At 45.0% G+C, this 20,231-nt stretch overlaps 1 protein-coding gene across 2 annotated transcripts in view; it reads left to right on the top strand.

Annotated features, from left to right (window-relative positions):
• SLC38A8 (solute carrier family 38 member 8) overlaps positions 1–20,231 on the top strand; it is a 288,727-nt gene that overhangs the window by 254,407 nt on the left and 14,089 nt on the right. For both annotated transcript variants that reach the window (XM_085639943.1, XM_085639942.1), the window contains exon 9: positions 1,746–1,797. In XM_085639943.1, the coding sequence (XP_085496069.1) occupies positions 1,746–1,797 (52 nt within the window). The remainder of the gene's footprint in view (positions 1–1,745; positions 1,798–20,231) is intronic.

Raw genomic sequence — 20,231 nt, 5'->3', positions numbered from 1 at the left:
GCTTTTTTTTTTGTTTTTAAATAAATATTTTGGGTTTTCTGAAGCATAGTTGCAAGGCACATAAAGTACATAATGATAACGTTTGTTAAGAAAAATGGAATTTTGTCCATATGGTTAGTAAAAACGAGAAAGCAAGTTGTGCTGCAGATCTGAGCCGTTGGCGTCTTCATGACCTGTTAGTTTGCTTAGAACTTCTGCCAAGTTGTCCTGGTAATGTGAGGTAATATGATAGTCGCGAGCCAGAAAGCTTTTACGTGTGGCTGAGGTACGAATGGTGCCCACCACAGCCTGAGAAATGGTCAACACAATATGCAAGGCTGAGATTTACAAGGGAGCCGCATTGTGCAATGACAGGGAGGGACAGCACAAGACCTGTGCTGCAACCACCACTCCCATCCATGAAGAGCTTCAATTTTTATGTGAGATGGGATGTGGGGTCCTTCCCAGATCAGCAGGTCTTTTATCCTGCATCTAAATAGCTGACAGGACTGCCTTTCAAGGTATCGTCCCTGAAGGTCCAATCTTCCGAAATGCAATTATTACTTTACCACTCGTCTCTGAATAGTGATTAAGCTAAAATTGTATGACTGTGCTCTTCATAGTCATATAGGTCTTAGCTTGTGAGGCAGGGGTCTTATGAGACCACAGTATATTTAATGCATTCCTCTGTTCCTGCTCCTTACTTGCAAGGATCAAGCTAGTGCATCTATTTGTGCAAGGGTGAGCAAGTCCCACTGCACCCAGCTGCAGGGGCACTGGGAGGGGTTAGTGCAAACTGTGAGTGATGTCAATAGAAAGGACCCCAGCCCCCCACCACGCTGTCTCTCAGGATGGTTCCCCCATACACCCAACACCAAAGTCACCAGTAAATTCCAAGACCTGGCATTTGTGCTAGCAAAGCGTGAGATCACCAGGAACTGGAAAGCCACAAGAGGCCCTAATCGGACCACCTTGAAACGGAACTCCTGAAATGGGTGGGGTGTGGGGGGGGGCGAATACTGATGAGGGAGGCTAAAAGAGTATTGCAAAACATGGAGATGGCCAGAGCCTGGGAGACCCTCATGCATGACCTAGAGCACCCAGATTTAGTGACGCAAGAGGGAGAAGGAGAAGACCCATAGGGAACATCCCCTGACACATGTATGATGCCAGAATCAACACTAATTATATAGTTTCCATGGAAGATAGACCCCACAGACTAATATGCTGCCTCTACATTGCGATGCCCCACGAAAGCACTCAGATTGCTTGTTACATATAAAATCCCCACGCCCCAGACACGAATAATTATATCGATGACTCACCGGAAGTGGGAGGGGATAATCAAGGTTATAGATTCAATGCTGGTTGAGGTTTTGGCCCACTCGGATACGTATTCACTAGTTGATATAAGGAATGAGCCCATAACAAATGATATGAACTGCTATGCTGTTATTGAAAAAGGATCAATACAATCTGTAAAAAAAATTTGGGGCGAGCAAGTCCCACTATGAATTAGGTCTATCCCAACAGATATGCACACTGCGCCTACCAGTCTGCATGGAGGTTCACCATCATAAGTTATGTACATCCAAATACTGTTTGTAAACTATGTGCTCACATTTTCATTTTGTTTTCTCTTTCAACATTCTCATGTGAAATACACACAAGTGATCTTTTCGATGCATAATATTGTGAAGCCAATGTTTGATGATTGATTTGTGTAAATTCTTCAGTAATAATCCTTACTTTCTCTTACCTTACAGGACTGTGTTTAGTGTGTGCGATGATATCCGAGCCAGTTGAACGAAAAAGAAGGTAGGTTTTACTTTCTCTTGAGGAACGTTTATGAGAATGACCATTTCACAGCCACTGAAACAGCTTTTTTGGTCTTGCCTTCCAGACACCTTTTGGCTGTCTATGGACAAAGCAAAACCATAGTAGCCCATTGCTTACCACTAGCTATATTTATTGTCACTTTAATTTGTTTGCTTGTAATTTAATGGCCTGACTCTCTTGTGCTTGTACTCTGGATCATAGCTTTATTTACCACTCATTTGAGTGACTGTTTTACCCTACCATTATTCACTTTAAGAGAACTACTTTATTCTTTGTCTTTCAGCAAGCTATGAGAGTGCACATGTTTTCTAGGCATGTCCCATTTGTGCTTCCTCCTCCCCCCGCCCCCCCAAAAATGTATTCCATACTCTGTTGCTCCCCATCACTTCCCCCTTCCCTCATGTACTGCTTTGATACCCATATTACCCCACACATTCTATGCTGTTTTGATCCTCTGATTTTCAATTTTTTACTTTTAATAGACCTAGAGCTTGTCCATTGCTCCACTCCAACACCACACATTGGTTCCCCCACCTCTACCTTTTTTGCTAACCCACACCTTCTGGTCCTTAAAATACTTTTTAAAATTTTTAGTATAGATTTTCTGGGTAGCCTGCAACCCCTATTTGCTGCCCGGTGTTAGACCTGTCAGCCTTAAAGCGTACTTCCCCCCAAAACGTTTTGCCTTACTCCTGTATACATTTCTGATCTTTATTCTGTTGGCCTTAGGACTCTGAGCACTTTACCAGTGCTAAAGTGCACGTTGTCACTCCTTAAAACATGATATTGGCTTGTCCCTACCTGGAATATTTAAGTTACTTATAATTTCTTAGTAAAGTGATACTGTGTGTACCCCAAGGTCCTGTAAATTAGATGGTAATAGTGGGCCTGCAGCACTGATTGTGCCAGCCACTTAAGAAGTCCTTTTACACATGTATTAGGCCTGCCATTGCAGCTTGTGGGTGCAGTTTTTGCTTGGCCTAAACCTTCATTTTTAATACATACAAGTTACTCCTCGGGTAGGGCCTATACAGCAACCAGATAGGTGCAATGTATTTAAAAGGTAGGACATGTACTTTTAAGCTTTACATGTCCTGATATTAAACTCTTAATTATATATATTTATTGTTCGATCAATAACAAGATCATACACACATATCAAGCATAAAATACAACAAATATAAAAAGATAATCAGTGCAAGGATTTAAGAAGACAAAAGATAAAGGATTATTTAAAAAAAATATAGCAGTTGGAATCGCCCATTTTAATTTGATGCAGAGTAAAAATGAGTTACAGTCAACAATAGCAAGTATTTGTTAGAAAGATGTCTAGAATGTCTAACATGCTACACAGGGTTCCCGTCACGGCTACCCCTTAGAGGACCTCCCATCCCGGTGGAAAGAGTTCTATTAACCTCCTTGGCCCTCAACCACCAGGCATAAAGGAGGTATCTGGATAAAGTAAAAACAAGCTATTTAATAGTGTCCAAAGGAAAAACACGCAAAGCATCTGATTGGCAAGTAAAAGTCAGCACACGGCATGCGGGAACAATCAATTTTTTCCTCAATGTAGCATAAGCAGGACAAAAAAAGATAGTGAGCAATAGTTTTGGAGGCAGAATTACAAGACTGGCGCATTGAGGTAAGAGTGGAATTCAACCATTTGCTTCTCACAGCGTTTAGGGGAAGGGTGCCAAAGCTAAACTGGAAATAAAGTGCACGTACTTGCGGGGGTTCTACATCATCCATTTACATTTCGAATTTGGAGCAACTTTTAACATTTAAAAATTGTTTTGTTAAAATACCTGGTGACTTTAATTCATCATGACCAGTACTAATACAATCCCAATACATTATTTTTAGTTGAGGAAGCATATTCCTTGATATGGCGCAAGGGTCATCCCAGAGGGTACTCATCCCTATTTTTAAGAGCCACCCCTTGACCTTCCCGAACCAGGGCAAGAGATCTGATTTCCTTTGTATGGACAGCAATTCTTCCACAGCATCTTTTAAGGGTATTTGGGTTTTGCTAGTCCATAATCTTACACAGACCATAAACGCCCACAATGGGAGAATGATTTTAACCCAAGGTCAGTACGTAGTGGTAATAGGGGAGTATTCTTGAGGATGTTTAGAAGAGCTCTTAAGAAGTTATTTTCGGCAGCTTCTAATTGTTGAGTGTCCTCTAAACCCCAAAGTTCTGCCCCATTGAGTGCTGCGACCAAGCCCTTTGCCCTATGTATTTCTATTGCAGGGGAAACTGGGCGAAAGACTGAACGTTTGACTCTTTTAACAATTGCACCATCAACTTGTTGTAATGTCAAAACACTCTTCAAAATTTGGGGGGACCATGCCAAGTTCTCGCTAATTCTGACGCCTAGATAATCGAAGGCTTTAACCTGCTCTAAGAGTTGTCCTTCCAGCAGCACCTTTCCCTTGGCAGATTTGTAGGGGTTGAAGACCATATACTTAGTTTTGAGACATTTGATTTTCAAGCCCCTCGAATCACACGCTTTTGAAAATTTAGTTAGAATATTTTGAATGCCCTTGGGGGTCTTAGATATAAGTAGCGTGTCGTCAGAAAACAAAAGTGCAGGTGTTTGCTTATCACCCAACTTCGGTGGGTCACCACCACAGTCATATAGCTCATTTATGAGCTCATTCATGTCTAGGGTGAACATGGTTGGAGGGAACACACACCCTTGGCGTACTCCTTTCTTAATTGAAATATTTCCAGACTGACTCCCTTCTTAGCTGCATCTGACTCTGGCGTAATTATCCTGGTGTAACCTGGTGAAAAGATGTAGTAGGGCATGGGGAAGTCCCATGTCCCTCAGGGAGGTCCAGAGCCGGGTATAATCAATGGAATCAAAAGCGGTTTTCAGGTCAACAAATACTACATAGAGATGACCTTTCCAGATAAACATTAAAAAACGAAATACTTGGTCTAGAGTGCTAGTGGCGACACAAAACCCTGCCTGCAGATGCGTGATCATATTGTTGTCCTCTACCCAATCTTGAATAAGAGTTAAGATTAATTTACTAAAATCGTTTTGAGCCACGTATATGAGGCTAATGGGCCTGTAGTTTGCGGGGTCCCCTTTATCCCCTTTCTTATGTATGGGTATAATTTCTGCACCCTGCCACGTACCCAGTATGGGACCTCCACGGATAATAGCATTAAAGACAGCATAAAGCGGGGGACCCCAAATGTTGGGTTCTGATTTATAAAGATCTCCAGGAAGTCTATCGAGCCCGGGGGCTTTACAAATTTTGAGTGAAGTAATTGCATTCTTAACTTCCATAAGGGAGAATCTCACATTCTCATATAGTTCAGACTCCGCGTTTTGGCCCCTGGGTACATCCCCTGTAATTCCCACTACCTCACCATCCTCCGCGGAATATAGTGCTTGAAAATACCCTTCCCAGGTGTGCGGCTGTATGTAAGAATCATTTTTAGCTACCTGATAGGTTACCCCCTTAGAAAGGAGATGCCAAAATAAGCGGCAATCTTTTTGCCTAGAAGCCTCAACCAGGGTGCGCCAGCTCTCAGTTTCCCAGTTACGTTTAGCCTCCCTTTGTACACTCTTGTAGTTCTTCCTTTTACTCATTATGTTGGACCTCGTCCCCTTCTTTACTACCTCCCTCAGCTCGACTCTTGCCTGCCTGCGTTCCCTATTATACCAGGGTTCATTATTCTGCTTGTTTTGGAGCGAAACTTTCTGACATTTAAAAAAGGGAGAAATATTATTAGACGGGTCTAGGTAGGTAGCTAGCTAGAATGCAATCATCATTTGTGTTGGCATTTGATAACTTCAGTAGGAATTGCGTCCACTCATTGGAAATTTCGGCAAGGAGCTTGCCATCAGGAACTACGTTTGGCCACTTAATTCTCTTATTGCTGTTAGTGGTTACTACCTGACCCCTCGTAAGACTACCCTGAGATTTAATAACCGGTAGCCCAGAACAACATAAAAGTAGGGCATTATGGTCACTATCGTTCTGGTGTTCCCCCCTCTTGAAGGTGTAATCTGACCTAGGGTCTGAAGGAGTCCTCCCATTACAAGCCCGCACCCCATAGGTAAGAGTAAGCGATGAGACTTGCTGTGCTACACAAGTACATCTTATGAGTGGTGGGATTTGAAGCTTTGTAATGCCTCTGTCAACTTCCTCTTCCAACTTCCTCTTCCATGACTAGATCCTGCACATAGTCCAAAGGCTCATACGATGTGTTAAAGTCTCCAGCTACAATAAGGGGGGAATCATTCCTATCTGATTCCACAAAAATTAGCTAGTGTTGTCATGGTATTGGAGTGTTTGTGAGGGGTTGTAAACCTATTATAAATATTAAAAATCCTAACATGAGTATCCCCTTATAGCGAGCTCAAGGCAATAGCCAATATCTCCGGGGAATCTGTTAAGGCGCTTGATTTTACATGCTAGGGTGATAATAGCCCAGATACGCATGCCTCCCGCAGGTCTGCCCGAAGGGGATTGTTTTGCCTCTAATACTAAAGGAAACCAAGCCCACCCTAAAGATCGGTTCAATGGCCCACGTTTCTTGGAAAAGACACAGGTGGCAGTTATCCACAAGTGTGCCCCACTTGGGATCATTAAGTTTGGAGCGTAGGCCTGCGATGTTCCAGAGAATATGTTGCTGCTCATCGATAGAGGAGCCCTCCTTCACTAACTTCCTGACTTCAAGGATAGGGCCATTTATAGATGTAATAGACGGCCTCTTGGCAGATACACTAGCTAAGTTAAAAGACTCTAGTTCAATTGGAGTAGGGGGTAACAACACCAACAGTGGGGTCGGCCTGGGTTAGACTCTGGAGTGGCCTCCCTTGTGGACTTGCTTGGGCATCTTTGCTGAGCTCTAGTCAATAGACCGTGTCTAAACCCGAGTGCCTCAAATCTATTACTGGTTTGGATGGGGAAGGGTATGTCTCTGAGCTGGTCGGGTCATAATAAACGGACTTTTAGTGGCTGAGAGGGGATTCCTGATTTAAGGTGTCTGTAAAAAAAAAAACTAATGGCATGATGCCTATTCCCTGAGCTGAACCCCTACTGGGGGTTTTGTTCCGGCTCCTAATTATAGACCCTGCAAGATCCGGGTTCCGGCAGGTTATGACCACACAACCACCGTCGATGGACTTACTTAAAGGGCCAATCCACTCTTCTTACCATCAAAATATCAATATAGCGTAAGATATTAAATTCCGTCGAGTTTAAAAGCCAGTGGCAGACCTTGTTTTTTAATTGGATTGTGGTTTCTTGGGTATTGGTGTGTAACAAGGGTAGTCCTGAAACTTTTTCTTTGCCCTAGTCTTGGCTCCAATTGTGGGTTCCATGTGTTTCATCGTCTTATTCCTTTTTACAAGAAGACCAGGGTCCATAGAAGTTGGGAGGGGGAGAACAGAATTTGCTGGGGGTGGGAGTACCTCAGTTTGGAGAGTAACTTGGGTCAGCTCACTTCCCAGTACGCCATAATCAATTGCCTCGACCTCTCCACCAGACAGGAGGTCTTGATTCCGTGCTACAAGAGAACTCCCCCCCCCCCCCCCTCTCCCCCCCCTCCCCCCCCCCTCCCCCCCCCTTCCCTTCCCCCCCTTCCCCCCCAGCGATAGCTGGCGTTCAACTTCCATAATTTCCTCGTTAATGGCAGAGGCGGCTTTGGTCAGAAAATAATCGAGTGTGGAATTTTGAAGAGTCTCAGGTATCCCCTCCCTGGTCACCTGTTGCTTCCCTTTAGCCATTTAAAGCGATAGCAGAAAGATACTTGTTTGATCCTGGGAACAAGAGACAGTGCACCATCAAGTGTCACCACTGTACATTGGAAACCTCTGGCGACCCAGAGTAAGTATTAACAGAGCGGCTTACTTCAGATGGAGCTCCTGCAGGGTCCGGCGAGAGACAGCACAGCCAAGAGAGTGAGACCAGCCCAGTCTCCTCTGGGCTCTAATGGGCTAGGATGGGCCTGCACTTGGCCAGGGTGCCCCCGCGCGCCCGGCGAAGTGGGGGCCGCGAGTTGGATTTATGCACCTCTGGGTGTGCAGAACACCCTATGCGCCTTCTGGCATGACAGCAGGGCAGGCTGGGGGTTGTAGTCCCCACTGGCAGTAGGCAGAGTGTTGGTGAGTGGCTCCTGCGGAGCGGGCACCGCGAGTTCAATTTATGTGCCTCCAGGCTCTCAGAATGCTGTCAGCGCCTCGTGGTGTGACAGCAGGGCAGGCTGGGGTTTGGAGTCCCCACTGGTAGCAGGCAGAGTGTTGGTGAGTGACTCGTAGTTGTTTTTCACTATTGCAAGACCTTCATCTCCCATAGGATAACATCCGAGTTACCTTATTACATTTAATAAGCTGTAACTTTCAAATGGGAGCAGGTACACAGTTTGTTTGATGTCTTTGAAATTGTAATGAAGAATCCCCTTTAATGGCAAATTTGAATTTTAAATGACTGTTTTGAAAATGCAACCTTTAGAAATTTGGCATTTTCCTGCCGTAGCCATTTAGTGCCTCTTGTTTGACACTGGGTCACTTGACTGGATGTAGTTGACAGTTGGATTTTATGTATTCTACATACACAGTTGCACACAAAAGAAAGCTTACGTGTCCCTGGATGGACCATCACTGGCAGGATGGAAGGGCAGAGCTGGGTACAGCCCTGCTTACGGTTGAATAGCATACCTCCTGTAGTTAGTCTGGAGCAGGACAGGTGAGGCAGGATACCGGTGCACTTCAAAGGGAAACTCTAGGAGCTTCTCCCACTTCAAAGGAGGTACCAGGTATAAATATTGGACCTAAGACACCAACTCTTCATTACACTTCTGGGTCTGTGGAAGACTCTGTAAGAACTGCTGTGCTGCTGAAAGGGTTGCCACTCTGCTTGACGGGTGCTGCAGTGCTGACCTGCTGCTCTCTTGCTCGGGTAAGGACTCCTCTGCAACTTGTACCCAGGACCACCAGAGTGACTCCAAGGGCCAAGTCTCTTTTAAGAAGCAGCTGGACTCTGCCTCTGTCAGTCCTACCCTGCTGAGTGGTGCCATCGCACTCTTGTACCATTGGAAGTGGGCCTGAAGGTGCTCTGGTAGCCCATCTATGGATCCTTAAGAACCAACACATCTCTGCTGTGTGACGCAACCCCCAGCAGAACTGACCCATCACCTCTGCTGCGGGAACTTTTCCCGGCACCAGAATTCCACATTGCAGCCTCGCAGCTCCTCGTAACTGACGCACCATCCCGACTGCACGATGCATCCTCGATGCTGGACTGAGCATCGCAAGCCTTAGTCAATGGGATTCTCTAATACTGCCTTGCATCGTAGCCTCACAACTCCTTGGAACAGACGCATCTCCTCAGCTGCATGATGCATCTTAGATGTTGGACCTCGCAATGCTGCGCAACCGGGATGTAAGGCACTCTTCTTCAGTAGGCCTAACTAGGTCCCTGTAGCCAGATTATGCTCCATTACAGTCTGCCTGAACTTGTGACTTTGTACGGGTCTCGCGTGACCAGATTTCTTAGTTGACATTTTGTGCTTTTAGATGTTATTTTCACATGCATCTTCAAAATTGCATATCATCTGTTTAAGTGATTGGATCTTTAGTGCTGTTTGAAGTGCTGCAGAAATATTTTACACATTGCCTCCAAGTTAAGCCTGACTACTCTGTGCGAAGCTACAAGAGCATAAATCATGGGTTAGTTTGGGGTTTCCAGTAACCCAATTTCTCACACCCAACCATTCTGTTTTAAGAAATGCACCATTTCCTAAGTGGAAATTAATTAAAAAAATTCTGCTTTCAGTGTTGTCTCCGTTCTTGGATTGGTAAATAAAAATAAATAAATAACGTAGCATCTGTGTCATTCAAGAACCATGTGCATGCATATTGATGCTTAGAGGCATATGTCCTCACACATGCCCACACCTCCTGATGATGAGGCCTCATGACGTGTATGTGCTCTTGCGTGTATTGCCTCCTTATATCTGTTTAATTCTCCGAAGCTGTATAGCCTCGGCAAATAAGCACTGGCAAAGCCAACAGGTCGCACAAGTGAGACCTACTGGCTTTGCCAATGCTTGCTGAAGGCGATACAGAACTGTTAGAAATTGTGTTTCCAGTTGGCAAAAGTATGCACCCTGTCCAAGCAGAAGCCACAATCCTAGTCAGGGTAGGCAAGTACACATTAAAAGATAACCTGTGTTCACAAATAGATTATATTACAAACAAAACAAGAACAAAATCCAATGTATAGAAGTTGAGACATTGAATTTTAAAAGAATAATAATGCAGTAAAGTGCCTAGAAGTAACGCTGAAAGGTTACTTTAGAGCATGCTGGACTGGGGCAAAGTCAAAGTTTGGGCCAACCTCAGGCAAACGCATGCCGGCTATGGGACCCAGACAGGCTCGGTGAACAAAGTATCTTTTCAGGTCACAAGTAATTGGATGCATTGATCTTCTTCACACAGTGAAGGTGATGCATCACTTCTGAAGACTGGTGGTGGAGTCAAGAATCGTTGAGTGACACACTGAATTCTGCCATGCAGTCGAGGGAATGCGTCGATCTCACAAGCCGCAGCAGCAATGATACGCTGTCAGATGCATTGATCTCTGGAGGCAAAGTACTGGTTCCATGCGATGCACCAATTTCACTCCTGCAACTGGCTTGCTGCACTGGTTCTATTACACACAGACAGGAATTGCATTGAAATCCATGTTGGAAGTATCTGGGCCACTTCCAATGAGCAGGGTAAAGACTTTTATGCCTGAGTCTCAAGCAACAGGAGGCAAGCCAACAAGTCCTTGGAGATCACTGGGAGGGAAGGCAGAGTCTAGCTCTCCTTCAGCTGAGTCATAGAGCAGCAGGCAGCAGAGCAACAATCAGAAAAGAAGGCCTTGCAGATCAGCAGTCCAGCTGAGTCCTTTAAGCAGCACAGCAGTCCTTCTGACAGAGGTTCAGTTTGAGATCCAGGTGTCTTATTTTAGAGGGTCAGAGACCCAGCACTTTATACCCAAAAGTTCCTCTGATGTGGGAGTGACTTCAAAGCAACTCCCTGAAGTGCTAAAGGGTGCCTTTCAACCCAGTCCTGTCTGCTAGGCTATCAGTGGGGGTTAATCAGTCATTTGTATGGGGACAGGGCACTGCCCAATCAAGTGAAGTGTTAGCCACTTCATCCACCCTGACCAGGCAAGGCCATCAGAATGCAGATGTATGTAGATGGTTTGTCAGACACACCTATCCTTCATATGCTGTGGCTGTTTAGAGGGAATGCACAAAGTGTAGCAGTCACCCATCCATATGTGTATTGGAGACAGGCTGCAAAGCACAGAGTTGTAAGCACAGAAATATTTCTACATTCTAAAAGTGGCATTTCTAAAATAGTAATGCTAAATCCAACTTTACCAGTAAGGAGGTGTTGTCATTACCATTCCAAACATATGAAAAAACTACTCTTCGCTGATCAGGAATTACAGCTTAAAAGTGTATTAACGAATTCCCGATGATAACCTATGAGAGGAGTAGGCCTCACAGTAGTGAAAAGCGAAATAGGCGGTTTATCACTACCAGGAGATGCAAAACATAACAGTATATGTCCTTCGTTTCATTTACACAGCACTCTGCCCATAGGGCTACATTGGGCCTGCCTTAGAGGTGGCCTATGTGTAAAAAAAAAAAAAAAGGGGGAGTTTCAAGCTTGACAAGTAGTTTTAAATTCCAAGTCGAAGTGGCAGAAAACTGCACACAGAGGCCCTGCACTGGCAGGCCTGATGCAGATTTTAAAGGCTACTTCTGTGGGTGATACAATTAGTGCGGCAGGCCCACTAGAAGCATTTAATGTACAGGTCCTGGCCTTATGGTATACCACTTTACAAGGAACTTTGATGTAAATCAAATATGCCAAACAGGTGTAAACCAATGTTGCCATGTTTAGAGGAAAGCGCACCTGCATTTTAGCACTGGTCAGCAGTGATGAAGTGCCCAGAGTCCTAAAGCTTACCGAAATGTCAGAAAAAGAGGTGGAGGAAGTTGAAAACTTTGGTGTAACTCTTCGCATAGAGCCATTTTCCAACAAGAAGTATTACATTTTTGTAGCTGAAGCGGAGTCTTAAAAGCCTTATACAAGCAACTTTGCATTCAAGAATTTAAATATACAGATGGAATCTCATGTTTACGGCATGTACATATACACAAGCCACTTATCGCCTTATTAGTCACTCAAACATCGCTATACACCACCATAAACACTCCATCACTACCACAGATGCAACACACACCATCCCAAACAATTTCACTCCATGCACTCGAGAAGAATTTACCACTTTGTACAGATACACCACCAACATCTCTTCATAGAGGCTTCGTGATACACCCCCTGCCTCCTTCGAACCAACGCATGCTTAAGTGCACGCAATAAACACACCAACCAAACATCTAGTCTGGAATGCGCAGCACTTGCATTGCAATCAGAACTGAAATGCAAGTCAAGCGAAGAAAGGGATCCACAAATTATCATAATGTAAACAATTGCAATGCAAGTCAAGTTCCATCCAAATTGGAAATTGAAGTGAATAATTTGGAATTCAAGTGACAAATATGAAAGTCTAGACCTGTAAGGGCTTGGAGGAATTAAGATTTTCACAGCAAGTTGTACTCCTCCACAGGATTAGGCAACAAATATACTAAGCCAGTCAAATGGACAAGTCACTAATGATAGAAGCTAGGGGGCTGCAGATTTACAACATGAAATGCAAATAACGTGAAGAAAATGCATCAACTACATTAATCTAGAATTGCTCTCTGTGGAAGGACAATCTGGAAGACTGAATGAAGTATGATACTCACCATATCTTTTGTACTTTTTATTGTACTGTGAACTATTAGGGCAGATAATTACATATTTATGTGGGCAATGATAATCTCAAAAGATTCATCTGGAGAGTGCAGCTTGTGTTTGCATGGCCTGCAAGTTTTATAATGGTCAACTTTATCTAAACTTCAAATTACGTTATGAGACTAAGACACCCCACTTAATTCCACTGTGGTAAGAGAGAAATATCCATGTTGAGTTCCTGTAAGGTGATGACTAAGTCTATTTTGCAAGATGTCACATTAGCCCTGATGTGATGCTAGCCTGCCTGTGCTCCAAGGTTGTCGAAATCCCTGTGTACTATTATTGTGGCATCCTCTTATTTCCCTCATATAGAGGTTTACATTACATCAACAAGAGAGGGGAGAGGAGTTGGCCTAACGGCTAGGGCAGTCGACCTCGGAACCCCTGGGGAACCAGGTTCGAGTCTCGGCAGTGACCCGCAACATCCTGTGATTCTGTTCAAATCACTTAATCTCCCCGTGTCTAACAAAAAAATGAATTAGTCCTTATGTAACGCAAATGGATCTCGTGTAAAGCGCTCCGATACCCGATTCCTTCGGGTCAAGTTCGCGCTATATAAAACTCTGTTAAAAAAAATAAAAATGATGGTGGGCAGGTTAGAAGTTATTTGATCCACCACACAGACAGTGAGGAACTCCACTAAATACAGCCCACACAAAAACATGAACTCTACCGCTAGTTTCCTTTATTAACTGATGTTTTTCAACAGCAACCAATTAAGTCTGCTTTGACTCCGTCACTCCATAATGTGATTTTTATCAGCAAAGATAGGGAAGTTCAAGTGGAAAGATCTGTGGCACTTCTTAGACCAAGTTTTCATTTATCTAAAAAAAAAAAAAAAAAAACACATTGGCGAAGCTTAACAAAATAGATGGTGCCCGAATCCCTTTAGATTTGTAGTACTCAAACATCTGTTCATGTTCTGTTTAATGAAAGTTAGAATCATGTTCCTTAAATCCCAGGGATTTTGGGTGTGGCAAGTCCTGCGAGGTCTCTGAAATTGAAAAACGCCCCTGAAACGAGTCCCATTTGGGCTCTATAATGTTGTTCTTAAATGTACTGTCGGAAACACTGATCGACTGCCCAGCAATGGCTGTAAAAAGCCATAAGGTATTCTGTGTCAGTAATGCATTCCCAGTTTCCATTCAACATGTGTGGAAAAAAAATGCCCCTTTTTGCGTGGTTACCAAAACTGTTTTCTTGAATCTTATTGCTGGTTTTACACTGCACAGTAGGCACTGCTGTCCAGTGTCCAGTATGTGCTTTGAACCGTAACACATGTAGACAATGGCCAATCCCTTTTTGGGGCATTTAAATTTTCTAGAAGGCCATAGTATATGTTGCAAAAATACACCCATGGCATGAAAAGTTCAATATCAATTGTGGACCGCAGCACTTATTGTCCAATCCATTAGAATGAAAAAGGAAAACATGTCTACAGGGCTACCATGGTAGCCTGACTGCTGCAGTGTAAAACCTGCAGTGCCACCTGTTAAAATAACTCTCTTTAACAGGTAGAAACACCATTTTTAGTAATTCGACCTATATTTAAGCCTTTTACCCGAAAAGGTTAGGATGAATGGTATTTAACAATGGGGCTCATAGAAAATTAACGTTACCATGTCCGTAAAAGTGACACGTCCCTAAAAGCTTTTGTCATTATGGCAGGCCTAGGTGACCTATGTAGAAAACCAGAGTACAGATTTGAAATACTAATACCACTATCTCAGGAATGTGGGCAAGCTATAAAAAATAATTAACCACTATTTTTAATAGTTATTAGAAATCTAATTGAATAGGAAAGTCGGTTGTTCAATAAATATTAAGGAAAACTAGCTTTTAGAAAGTTACCCTTTACCTATGAAATGCCCCCCAGTAGCACACAAGGACGATCTGAATGATAGATGACTGCTCTGAAAGTTACAAAATAAGGGAGTGGGGGCTCTGACATCCAGGAGAGGTTCGGACGCAAAGACAATTCTTGTGTATCCCCTGTCTGGCTGCTGAATGGCCGTGATAATGTCCTACCAGATTTCTGTCTCTAGATTTGATGTGGTTACAGTGCCTGCTTCAAACTATTAGATATGAGGACACTGATGATTTTACACTCACGCACGCACCTGCACGCACACACACCTGTACACACGCACCCCCCCCCCCCCCTGTTTGCAGTAAGGCAAATGGAGACTACTCAAAAAGGGGGTAGGCTTGCCCCCAAGAAACCTTACCCCATTGGTTAGGGAGTGCCCCTGAATAATCCCACTCACCTCCCACTAGCTGGTCTGTGGAAAAATGTGGACACCAAGGCCCATTCATCAGAAGACTGTTGTACTTGCATAAGGATACCAGGAGGACTGAACAGGCTGCACTTGGAATGTCTGACCTGTGAGGACGACCTGAGGGGGTTGAAACCCCTTCCACTTGAAATTCAAGGGCAGTAAGGTCTCCCAGAATAAGGCTGATGGGTAATTTTAGTAACAGAAAAAAGCTGAAGAGGACATTCCTGTGAAGAAACCACACTGATCGTTTGAACTGGACATGGACTGCCCTTTGATGTAGGCCTCTGCTTGGTCCTCTTAGAGTCTCTAAGTGCTCCTGCTGTGGCCCTGGGGGCCTTAGAAGTGTACTGCTGTGATTGTTTGGTAACCAAAGAAAGTTTAGCAACTTTTTAAAAACTGTTGCCCTAAGGTTTCAAGGGGACCGACCACGACAAGCATCCAACCAGCAGTTCCACTGCGTCTGATTGCAGTTCACCAATTGAATGTGAATGGGATTCAACCACAGTATTGAAACTGCCTCATTGCTTCCATAGATGACATCCGATTGATTCTTGTTAGAATTCCCAGGATCCTGGGTGGCTGAGGTAGGGTACCGTAGGCCAAACAGGGACCCGCGAGTCCCAACATTAGGGAAAAGACAGGTCGCCTCTAGAGAGAGCTCCGGCTCCACCCCCTTGGTAGCTTGGTACGAGCGGGCAGGCTTATCTTCAAGGCCAATGTGTTAAATATTTGCAATTGCGCTCACAGCAATCCAATGATGATGCCACAAATAGACTCCACTTGAGTTTCATAGAAAAACAAGTATATGTTTATAAAAAGATATACGATGCGACCACACAATACTAAACCAGCATATGCTTCGGGGTAATACTCCCCCTGGCCTATTACTATTGAGCTAAACTAAGCAATCTTATGTAATGCTAATGCCATAATATTGAGTTTGTTATGCAAGGATCAGGTACTTTCCAACATTTGAATATTGCAGATCATAATACGGCTATCTGGTGATTTGTACTGTCACTGTAATGCAATGCGTAAAGCAACAACGTGGTAAACTGCTATGCCCCCTTAATGCAATGCGTACGGTCCCCTTTCAGGTACTCTGTTAGGAAAAAGCAATGCAACGTGTAATAGTTATCAGGCAGTTCGTTATGCGAAACTAATGCAATGTGGAACACATTGCATTAGGTAGTTAGGTATGCAACACTAATGCAATGTGTAATACGATAATCCGGCAGATTGTGATGCAGGACTAAGACAAGCCGTAACGCATCTATCAGGCAGTTTGTTAGGCAAACTAATGCAATGGGCAATACAACAAAACAGGCAGTCCATTGTGCAGGAATAAAGCCATGCGTTATACAATCATCAGATACTCCGGCATGCAGAAGTAATGCAATACGAAATTGCCCCCCCCCACACATGGGTAAGATAGAACACAGTAAATGCAGCTTCGCACTCGGGCCCCGGTGCTGCCACTCCCTTGGCACACGGACCTCAATCCGAGCCAAAGCAGAGGCTCGCACTGCAGGACAGAGAGGCCGTGAGCGTCTCCCTCCGAGCCCGCGCCCCGCCCCAGAAGTCGACACACGTTGCCTGGGGGCGCGAACCCACTCTCCTCTCCTTGTCCAGCAACTTGGGCCTCCTATGCAATTTCCCTGACTTTCTGGGCAATGGGAAGATCCCAGGCTGTACACTACACCCGCACTCAGTCAGTGAGACTCACGGGAACTCCGGGTGCACGATAACCAGACAACTGCTCACAAGGGACTCGGGCTGCGCACGGCACATGCACGCAGCGTCACTGAGACACACTTGATCTTCTTGTGCTCACGATCATAGGGCACAAATTGCGCAGGTCTCAGCGGGTAGAAGGTACACACACACAGCATAGCTGAAACACACTTTATCTTCCGGTGCCCCCGATCACAGGACACCTCCAGCGAGGGTCTCAGGCTGCAAACCGCACACGCACTCAGCGTTGCTGAGACACACTTGCTCTTCTGATGTACACGATCATGGGCCAATCCACACGAAAGTCTCAGGCTGCCTCCAAGCACACGCACACTGTGTCGCTGAGACTTACTTGGCTCCCCGTTACACGCGTTCACAGGACGATCCTCTCGACTTCGTCTAGACAGAGCACATGCACACTGCGTCTGAGTCTCGTTTGGAACTCCAGGTGCCCAAGATCACAGGGCACGACTTGCGAACATCTCAGGCTAGACAGAGCACACACTTCCACAGCGTATCTGAGAGTCTTCTCTGGAAACTTTTGAGTTCCTGTGTTTCCAAACAGGGAGCCAGCTCACCTCGGTCCTTGGGGATAGTTACTTCAGGACACAGGACACAGCAAAGTCCTTCAAGCAGGGGAACATAGCACACAGCAAAGTCCCTACAGCCTTTCCTTAGTTGTAACAGCAAAGTGCAGGCCAGCCCCAGATCACACAGCAAGAGCAGTCCTATCCAACATTCTCTTCAGTTGCTTCTTCCTTGGCAAAGGTTCTCGTTGATCCACGAAGTAGCTCCAGTCTTGTTCACACTTGATCAAGCCATTCTCCAAAGTTCAGGGGCTTCAGCTCGCATAGTTATACCCCTCAATGGCTTTGAAGTCTTTGTGTTACAGGGGGCACTGACCCCTGCTCAAACCAGTTCTGGGTGCCTCCCTACCAGTGACACCTTCTTCCTTTGATTAGTGGGGGTCTGGATTCTCAATCACTCAGCAGGAGATGGGACACTTGTTTTATAGCACCAGCCCAGGCCTCTTCACCTCTAGGCCTACTCCTCCCCCTACACTCCAGATGCAGGTCAGCCTGTACTGTCTCACCACTTTCCCTGGGTCAAGACATTCCCCAGATCCTATCTCTTTCAAATCCAGACTGTCAATCCACAACCAGGCAGAGAAACCCAGAAATGTTTAAAGCACAAAAACCCGTCCACTTCTGAAAGAGTGGCTTACAAACACATAATGCAATAGCCATCTTTATAAAAAGATGTTATTGCAGGGTGAGTTCAGGCATACTAAACTTCAACTTTCCATCTTAAGTCTTTGGGAAGATAGGCTAGCAAACACATTACACGGCCTTTCCATTCTATTCTAATGGGCAAGACGGCCTTTCAGCAGTAAAAACAAAATGGAGATTATTTCACTGCCAGGACATGGTACACACCTTGGTACATGTCCCACCTTTTACATGCACTGCACCCTGTCCAGGGGGTACCCTAGACCTACCATAGGGGTGCCTGATGTGTATGGAAAGGAAAGGACAGGGTCTGGTAAGTGCGTGCACTTACCAGAGCAACATGGCAGTTTAGGAAACTATACGCAGGCCCTGCAATGGCAGTCCTGAGTTCCCTTCTCAAGGCTACTTGAGTGGGTGGCACAATAAGTGCTACAGGCCCACCACTACACTGGGCCACTTGCACTTTGACACTGTTTAGCAGTGGTAGAAGTGTCCAAAGCATCTAAGTTGGCAACATGTCGGGGGGGAAAAAAAGGTCTAGGGGAAAAGCAAAAAGTTTAGGGAACTTTAGCCAAAAAGGGCCAAGTCCCACAATGCTGGACAGAGGAGACATGGCAGTCCTCTTCATCCAGACTTCTGTGGCTTTTGACAGTCTCCCATCTCATCCTTATCCAACGCTTACACATCAGAATCCAAGACTACGCATTCCAATGGATCTACTCCTTCCTGACAGGAAGGACCCTTTCAGTGAGCCAGGCATCGTGCAATTTGGACACCAGCAACCTCATCTGCAGAGTTCTGCAAGAATCCTCCCTGAGCCCCACCCTCTTCAAGGCATACATGATCTTTCTAGCCAGCATCATCTGCTCTCACTATTTCAACGTCCTCTTCTACGCTGACGACCCGCAACTCACTCCCTCAAAAATTAAACTCCCAGTATCCAGATCAATTTCAAAGCCTGCACAGCTGAAATCACCCACTGGATGACGGCCACCTGTCTAAAGCTGAACACTGACAACACTGAAACTATGATCTTCAGGAAGAGCGCATCATCGTGGGATGTCACCTGGGCCCAACAGAACTCGGACTAACACCCACCCATGCCAAGAACCTCTATCCTCAAGACTACTGGAGTCCAGGAGTGCCAATGCTGAAAACGCTGTGCCCTAAGCTTAGAGCTCAAGAGGGGGCTGGAGCCGTGAGGAAGGGAGAGGCATGCACCATGGCTGACTAGGTCTGAGGCAGCAGAAGAGGAGCAGAGGTGAACGCAAATCTGCTTTCTCCCTTCCCCCAAGCTCCTGTCAGGCTTTGTGGCAAAGCAGCCAAATCCAGCGCTTGAGGCAGGGGAAAAGAGGACGTTGGAGGTGCTGCAACCCTGAGTGTGGAAGCAGCCGATCCGATAACTGGTGCGGCTTGCGCATGGGCAGGGGGTGAGCAATCTGTCTATTAGCTGCTTGTCGACATTGACTTCTTTGCCAGCTATTTCTTGTGGCTTCGAGCCACCACTCTTTCCTGGCTGATGGGCTATCAGCCCGACTTTTCATTATGTCTTTAGCCTTGTTTTGGAGTGCCACTCCATCATAAAAGACTTTGAAACACTTACTAGTTTTGTTGCACTAAGCTCCTTACATGAGTGGGATACATGGTGCTGGATCACAACCACCAAAGTCACTCTTTTTATTCCTACGTTTAATCCTCCTTCAAAGTTACCTCAAACTTTGCTGTACACGCACATCCCCTCTACGTGAACTTTAGGAGCCTTCAGTGTCTCAATATTTATTATTCACTTTTGGATGCCATTTGGGAGATAACAGACATTTGGGAAAAGGCAAAGGCACTGGGCTTCGGTGGTTGACTAGCTGCCTTAACTGAAAGTTATAGTGATACAAATGTGTGCCATAAAAACATTTAAATCCTGTCTGAAACCACAGCTCAGTACACGGACACAGCGCCATCACATTGATAACTCTATTCTCGCAGAACTGGAAGTTGTCTCTGAGAATTTTCAATGTGAAGCGTAAGAGAAATACAGTTATAAATAAAGGAGGAAAATCTGGCTGCAGTGTGATGCATGCTTTAAGTACTCAACGCTCCATTTCTTCTACTGAAAGGTGGCATAATAATATAATGGGCACTATCACGTGTTTGAGGGGAACCCCAATACCAGTTAATCAGTATTTCTCCCGTTGGAGTAAGCCACTAAAAGTGACTCTTAATCCATTCACACAGGATCACACTCAAAACTTCAATTATGACCTGGTGGAGCCAATTACCATAAT

Source organism: Triturus cristatus, chromosome 12 (genome assembly GCF_964204655.1).
Source record: "Triturus cristatus chromosome 12, aTriCri1.1, whole genome shotgun sequence".
In the NCBI taxonomy this organism is placed as follows: Eukaryota; Metazoa; Chordata; class Amphibia; order Caudata; family Salamandridae; genus Triturus; species Triturus cristatus.
The sequence above is the reverse complement of the archived record's forward strand: the minus strand, read 5'-3'. Positions and strand labels throughout refer to the sequence as shown.